Here is an 8282-nt window from a genome sequence, read left to right on the forward strand (position 1 = left end):
GTGATTCACGCAGATGGGTTCCTTTGTGCTTGTGCAAGCTATTCTCGGAATATTATGGAGCTGAGCAGCTGTTACTTCACCCTCTTCAGTGTGCAGATGTACCTGGGTCCCTTACAAAATTTAGTTTCCTAAAGGAGAACCCGACTGAGTGTTCCTAAACTAGCCTGTTGGTGGCTAGAGGTTGAAGAAGATACACTGAAAGGGGGGTGCGGAGATGTCTGGAGGTCTCATCCGTAACTTAATCCAAATGTAAAGAGTAAATGGGCTTGCTTTCTCTTTTTATCAGGCAGCTTTCCACAGAACAGCAAGCTTTACAGGAATCTCTGGAGAAAGAATCAAAGGTAAATAAACGCCTGTCGATGGAAAATGAAGAACTTCTCTGGAAGCTACACAATGGGGATCTGTGCAGCCCAAAAAAACTGTCCCCTGGAACTCCACCCATGTCTTTTCCATCACGAAGGAATTCCAGCTCTTTCTCTAGCCCAACAGTGTCACCTAGATAACACCACTCAGAAGACAAATTCCCCATGAAGAAATGTCATTCATTATTGTGAGGAAGCAAAGAGCTATATTAGCTCTCTGTGACTGAAATATAACTGGAAACTACTGTTGTGAGAAGTAACTGTAATATACTGAAACTTCAGGAGTACGATTCTGATGTTTGGTTTTTTTAATAGAGTTTTTTTTAAAAAAAGACTTTGATAGTAACTTCTCTGAACATTGTTGCACAAAGCACTTAAAAGAGCAAGGATAGTCTTGTTCATTTTTGCCTTTTTTTTTTACCTAACTCTAGGGGGAAAACTGCTCAGGGGCTTATAAATAAAAGATCACAACCTTTAATATGTTCCTTATTATAGACACCTTCTAGAGACGCTGGGTGTGGGTGTGAGTGGATTGGATGTAGCACACAGAATGTGTGTCTGATGCCGCTGCCTTGGCCATGTATATTCTAAAGGATGAACGTTGAAGTACATAGTGACATGTACTTCATGAATAAAATATTGTCATTATGCATGTTTTAATAAAGGTTTTGCCCTTCATTGGGACAAAGGACAAGCTGCCACGTGTGCTATGCATTCTTCCTTATCTCTGTATTTCAGTTTAGTAAAAGAAAGGAGATGCTATTTTTGTTTGATTTTGCCTTCATCTACCTATTTCATACTGTACTTTATAATGAGGCTGATTATGTCTAACACCATAATATATTGTTCAAATTTTGTTTAGGATACCAACTTATAAAATAACTGTCTCGGAATTAGATTTCTCCCTATAAGTATGGTTTTCCCTTGGCTTTCAAAAGAAAAAAGAAAAAACATGGTTATGGAAGATTCAGACATGCAACCCCTTTCTGTGTGAGCAGCAGAATTAATGGGTTCAACTGTAATATATTGTTACATGGGATATCTAAACAAATGTTGAAACAAGGACGAAATATTAACAGGACAAGGAAACTACTTCTGCTATTGTAATTTAAAGGAACTGCCTAACAAACATTTAAGGGTTTAGAGCAAAACATTAGTTGTGAAGACCGGGTTGGGGGGGGGGAACTATGCAGTAGTTATTGTCCAAGTGGGTAGTCTAAATAAACAGTTAAGGGCAAAATAAGAAGAGAGTAAGGCAAAACAGTAGCATGTTAAGGTGAAACTATAGCAAAGCAGGGGATTAATCCTGGAATAGTCATTGTATTAGTAAGTGACCTAAATTAATTCTGCTGTAGTAATTGTCTAAGTGGGTATTTTAAACACACAAGGTAGGACGAAACAATAACAAATGTAAGGAGAGAATAGTTCTTCTATACATAGATTTAGTGGATACCATAAACAAAGTTGGGAACTGCTTAGGACAAAACAATAGCTTGACAGGAGCAGCTCATTCTACTGCAGTTGTTTTATAAGTGGAGAGCCTAAATAAATTTTGAAACAGATTAAGGCAAAAGGTGAGATGGGAGTGGCAGAACTAACTCTGTTATATGGTAACCTAAACAGGCTTTCCAATGATATATTACAGTTTAAGAGAAACAGCTGCTAAGAGTGAAAGTGATTGCAAGTTTGAATTTCTTACAAATATGCTGTTTTTTAAAACTCAGTAGGGCAAAACCTTGACTATGGTGGGACATCTTATTTGTACAGATTTATTGGATAAGTGCAAGACGAGTTAATAATGTCCTGGCTCCTTCCTTAAAACTGGAGAAGGAGGAGGGGCTTGGGAAAATTTTTTCAATAAACCTTGGAAATTAAACGTCAAACCAAATGTTATGTCTAGGATGCAAAAATCTTGCCTCTAAATGATGAAAGTTTTAGTTATTCTGTTATTATGGAAGCATATTACTGTATACTCCATAATATGAAATATAAGATTTTAAGTTTACATTGTATAAAGTGTGTGTCCCTTCATATTTTACTTGTCACCATCCCTTTATGGCACTGTATGCACCACTGTTAACTAGAGATATCAGCACTTCTGAATAAGCTGTTGTCCAGAAATCTGATTAATATATCTATGAACATCTGCCATAGGCTGAAAACTGGCTTTAAAAATATGTCTTGGAGCAATTTACTTCTTTTACGTCATTTTTGATCATATGTACTTGTGTGTTGAAAATGGAAATAATTTTTTTACTGCTTTGAGGCTGATACCTGATTAAGAATAAAAGTACAATATTTAAGTGCTAGTGCTATGAATCCAAAATACTGTATTTTATTAGCTTTATACACCTATAAGAAATGTTACATCTAACTTTTGAGCTTTTTATATAGACAGAAGTGGCATGTGACAAATTTGAGGATGCACTTACAATTATTGATAATAGTGAATGTGCTTTTAAATAGTGTTATTAAATCTTGTAAAATCTGTATCTTTTGGTATCTTGGAAAAACACAAAGAATTTTCTTACCCAAAATAACAATGTTTATTATTCTGGTTATTATCTAATGCCACAGAGGAATATTTATGAAAGAAAGAGGAGCTCCAGCTTCGAGTATTAATTTCTACCAATTGTTGGGTGTTGTGCTAGATTTCAGTTTGCATCCCTCTCTCCCAGCACTGAATTGTTTGACCAGTTTTATGTTACAGAAGTGATGTGTTGCTGCTTCTGCAGTCATTCCCTTGTTATTTTGGTAGTGTTTCAATTGGAGATCATATGTATAAAACTGGAAGATAACCATATGGGTGCAGCCACAGCACCCCAAGCAGTGCTACGCATTCCAAGAGCCTCCCATTCACCACTACCACCCAATGATGCCATCAGTGCCAAATACCACTCTCATACCACCAAGTAATCCACTGTATGGATGTGGCCCAAGTATCATCCCCTAGCAGTGGTGAGGATGTAGGGGCCAGGGGGCAGACTGTGGCAAGAGGAAATTGTGTGATAGATCATCATGACTTGCAGTTGGTTGTCAAACAGTCCCCTGGTACAGCAGCAGGGCTTGCTGACCAGTGCTTGTCTCTATGTACACTGGGATTATGCTAATACCTGTGCAGGATGGGCTGCAGTGGCAGACCATTGATTAATATATCTCAATGGCAGTGGCAGACCCTTGGCCCTCTAGGATGCCTCAGACTGTACACTGTAGTGCTGGTGTTGGTCATGCATTCATAATGCACCATAAGGTTGCTGGTGCCCAACATCCATGCAACGATGCCATGGGAGGGCCAGCTGAGGACTGGCCAGTGTACCCTGGTCCGTTCGTATTGCATGTATGGACTCCTGCTCTGAATCCATACCGGTTGGGAATGTTGTGCATCCTCAAGGGAACTGCTGCTCCCTTCTCACTGAACAATGCCTCCTTGCATGGTTAACTGGCTGGAGCCCATCTTCTACAGGTGGTCCTTTGCCAGCACATCCATTGCCATATTAATAGTTTCCACCTCCTATGGTGGACCCCATCTCTAATAGTAGCATGAGAGTTGTGGTAGTCCTCATCCACACTATTTGGTGTAGTCCTGGGTTCGCCTTCCTCATAAACAGTGCTTTAGGAGAGTTTGAGAGCTACTAGGTGCCTATTTTGCAGCCGATACATAGACAAGACTTCCTACCTCGGATCCAAGTGGGAGCATGGTCTGGATCATGTGGCTCAAGCCAATGGCCAATGAGGTCTGGACCTGTGCAAGAGGTGCCAGCATTGGAAAGGGCGTCTCCACAGCACAATCCATCCAAGAGGCATTGAGCACTGGGTACCCAGGCCTGTCAGGTTTTACTACTCCATACGAGGTACTTCCATCACTCACTAGTTTCTGACCTGGTTACTGCGTATTGTGTCTAAGTGCTGCTTGGTGTTGCTGCCCAGCTGCCAGGCTATGCTATGCTAGCCTGGCACAGACTGCAAGGACTGTCTTGTGCCAACACTGTCATATTTTCAGCAGAAATGCAAGACTTCTTGCCTGCTTTTAAGTATTTTGCTGCATTTGACGATATTTTTTTATTTAATTTGTATCCCACTCCCATTAATTAGTGTCATGGCACTAGTCTGGGCGAGTTACAACACATATAATAGAAAATAAAAATAGAAACATTAAAACCAGCAACAATAACCCTAAAAAACAATAGATGGCACTGACTAATTATATAAACCCAGAGCAGCCAGGGAAGAGGGGAGGGAAGAAGAGGAAAGGAAAGAAAAAGAGAGGGAAGGTGGAGTCAGTGTGGACAGCCTCCCTGAAAAGCAATGTCTTTAATTGTTTCCTAAATGTCAACTGGGAGGGGGCTAGCTGGAGTTTCTCTGGAGGCAGGTTCCATAAAGGTTGAAGTCACCATGAAGAAGGCCCTACCTCTTGTATAGGAGGCACCTCGACTGGAATGATCTTGTGGGAGAGGGTTACTCAGGGTATCAGTTGAGTTGTGCTGCCTATGGTTCATAGTGATGTTTTAATAGTTTTATGGGTCCTGTTGCTTTTCAGTATTCAGTATAATACAAGTAACTTTTATTTAGTTATTTCATACAACTTCAAATTACCTTGAGCCTTTTGAAAGAGTTGCCTAATTTAATAAGCAAATAATAATACCTAGGACATTTATCTCGGTTTATAAACAACTAAATGGAGATTGTGCCTGATCATAGCTCTGGGAAAGCACATTTGTGGGGAAATTCTCTTAGAAGGCCTGTCTTTTTTAGCTTCCTGTTTCCCATACTGGTCAACCATATTTCCCTGATGCCCTTCAGACAAGAAATTATTCATCTGAATGCCTCTGATATGTGCAGCTTTGGCCTCATATTGGGCTTCATCCAAAGTGAATGTGAACCCTTGGCCAATGCTGACAAGGTAAGATACTGTCCTTAAACAGCATCCCACTCTCTTTTCCAGCATAGTTGGTAGCAAAATGAGTTCCAAGTAAGGCTATCTGAAGCTGTACACAATTGCTTTGAGGTAGGTAACGACATATGCCTCCCGCTTGTAAACTTGTAAACCACCCAGAGAGTGTTTAAAGCACTATGGGGCGGTATATAAGCAGCACGCTTTTTGCTTCATTTACAGACTTGTAAGAGAAACAGTTCTTTATCTACATTTTCAGATCACCAGTGAATTAAAAAGCATGTAATTATCAAACTATCTGATAAAGTGGGCAGTGTCTGTGAAAGCTTTTAGAATAATAAAAATAAAACAGCAACAACAATCAGTGTTTAAGGTGCTACAAGGCCCATCTTTGGTATCAAAACTGAATGTAACTTCTGCAGGAATGAAAAACTACTGAGAAACAAAGGTGATCAGATATGGTGAATCTCTATTCCACTGACTGTATGCAGCCTTCCTGGTCACTTCATTTGGCCCATGAAAGTCACAGCTAAATTATCCACCTCCCCAAAGCCCTTTCCCTCCCTGCAGCTTCCCCACCTGGATGAGGGATAAGGAGTGGGAGATTGCCTTTTGACCAGGTCTTGGCCACTTGGCTTTTAGTATTTTAAGTGTTTTCAGACTGTGGATAAGTGAAATCACGGATACTGATCCCGCGGATATGGGGGTTCTACTGTAGGTGACAACGAGGCTGCTTCTTTGTAGTTATTTTGCCCCAATAGGGACTGCCTCCTTCTGCTTCTGAGAGTGTGTGTGTGTGTTTGCAGGGAGGCTTTGGGTTGCCTTGTAAAGTGAGGTGCTGTTTTCTGCTTTTTAAAAACTGTTCTGGGTGTTTTTGCAGTGTGGTTTGAACTGGGGGATTATTTTTCTGTGCTGTAATGGGTCTTGCGGGGTTTGCTTGTTTTTTGTTTTTTTCCCATTTCTGATGGGTCTTGGGGGGTTTGGTTGCTTTGGGATTTTTTCCCCATTTCCTATGGGTCTTGGTTTGTTTGTTTGTTTGCTTGTTTTCCACCCTCCCATTTCCTGTGTACTTTGAACTGAATCCTTATTCTCCCACTCTCTTCTGACCTTTTGTGATTTTAAAGGAGTCATTCTATTTAAATGACACATCCGTTTGGAAAAATTAGGTTTTAGACTTTACAGTGGACCCTCTACTTAAGGAATTAATCCGTATTGGAATGGTGGCTGCAAGTCGAAAAGTCTGTAAGTCGAATCTCCATTGACCTACAATGCACTGAAAACCGATTAATCCCATAACCAGTGGTTTTTATTCTATTTTTATTCCATTTTGGTTTTTTTCTGGTCTGTAAGTCGATTCTCTGGCTGCAAGTCGAATCTAAATTTTGCAGCCAGAGAAGTCTGTAACTTGAAAAGTCTGTAAGTCGAGCCATCTGTAAGTCGAGGGTCCACTGTAGTTCCCAGGATTTGGGGAATTGTGGTAGTGATTCAAAAAGTTTTCCAGGTTTAGCAAAATCATGCCCTGAAGCTGCTGCAAGTTCCATGAGGAAGGTTAGCAATTTTATGGTAACTGTGACTATTTACTACATGACTAAATATGCATAGCAACTTGGGTGGGTAGGTGTCCCCCAGCGTTTCATTATCCCCAACTACTCAATATAGATGTTATACACAAATTATATATAGCTGAATCAAGAGCATGTCTGCGAGGCTGTGCACAGAAAGGTACTGTAATTCCAGAGTTTTAAAAAGTTTCTTTTTTGAGCTGTAATTCTCAGAATTCCCCAGGCAACATAGCCAATGGGGATTCTGGCAGTTGTAGTCCAAAAGATGTCACTTTTCTGAGCTCTAAAACCCCTGCCACCTTGTATCTCTTACCCCTCCCATGCTCAGGGTAGGGTTCTCAGAAAATACAGTGGTGCCTCGCTTAGCAATTGCCTCGTTTAACGATGTATTCGCTTAGCGATGAGGTTTTTGGAGCGATTTTGCACTCCGTTTAGCAATGTTCCCCATGGGGAAATTTCGCATAGCGATGTTCGGGACCTTGCCTTGCTTAGCGATGACAGCTTAGGTCCCCCTGTTTTGCTTAGCAATGTCCGTTTTCGCTATTTTAAGTGTGTCTTAAAATGTTCAAAAACTGTTTTAAATGCTTGGGATCATTACTGCACCTTGTAAAAACTTTGCAAACTTAATTTGGCTTTGTTCTGACTCTTTGTTAATTTTTGGTGAAATTCCCCCCCCCCATTGGACTCCAGTCCAATCCAATTCAAGCAAAAATCAACTATCACCATAATGTGTAAAAATATTCTTAACATGTCACCAAAAGACAAGCTGAAAAAAGTGAAGAAAATAAGAAGTTTCTAATGAGAAAATATTCCTAGAAGCTGAAGGAGTTGGTACAACATGAAGGAATGAACACAAAGCAAGTAGGGATCCTATGATCATCAGCATCACCTTAGAGATAATGACAGACTTGAAAAGTGCTTTAGGAATTGGTATATTCTTGATCTCCCAACTCAAATGTTTGGTGCCTGTTTTGCGGAGAAGGATGTGGGAAGAGATACCATGGGAGACATGGAGGGAGGAGGGATTTTAAAAAAAGGTGGAGAACAGGGCAGGGACATAGGCAGGTGGACACAGACAGGGATGGGGACGTGGCAGTGTTATGAGGCAACACTGCTCTTGCCTCTGCTGTATGTGAACAGGAATGTCAGAACAAAGGACACAGCAAGAAGTAATTTCTGCAAATTACCATTAACAAAAAGGTATAAGAAGAATGAAGCTATGAACTTCTTTTTCCCAGACTGAGCCAGCTAACAGTCTGGGGCACAATGATCCCAAACACATATATTTAAATGAAGCTAGTTTAAGTTCCTTCTGAATTCAAATTTTCTTAAAACTAATAATCAGTAAAAGACCTTCTGTTCAGCCTTTAAAAAGGAGTACTTCTCCCGCTGAAACTACTAAAGAGTAAATAATGCCATTCTCCAACCCACATACAAATAAAAGAAATTCCATAAACAGCAAATACA

The 8282-nt window shown here is 40.3% G+C and overlaps 1 protein-coding gene across 9 annotated transcripts in view; it reads left to right on the forward strand.

Annotated features, from left to right (window-relative positions):
- The window catches only part of MTUS1 (microtubule associated scaffold protein 1), a 124123-nt gene extending 121271 nt beyond the window's left edge, over positions 1-2852 (forward strand). For all 9 annotated transcript variants that reach the window (XM_020791442.3, XM_020791445.3, XM_020791443.3 and 6 more), the window contains one exon: positions 287-2852. In XM_020791442.3, the coding sequence (XP_020647101.3) occupies positions 287-503 (217 nt within the window). In that variant the 3' untranslated portion in view covers positions 504-2852. The remainder of the gene's footprint in view (positions 1-286) is intronic.
- Positions 2853-8282: the final 5430 nt, after the last annotated feature.

This window comes from Pogona vitticeps, chromosome 5 (assembly GCF_051106095.1).
Source record: "Pogona vitticeps strain Pit_001003342236 chromosome 5, PviZW2.1, whole genome shotgun sequence".
NCBI classification, from domain to species: Eukaryota; Metazoa; Chordata; class Lepidosauria; order Squamata; family Agamidae; genus Pogona; species Pogona vitticeps.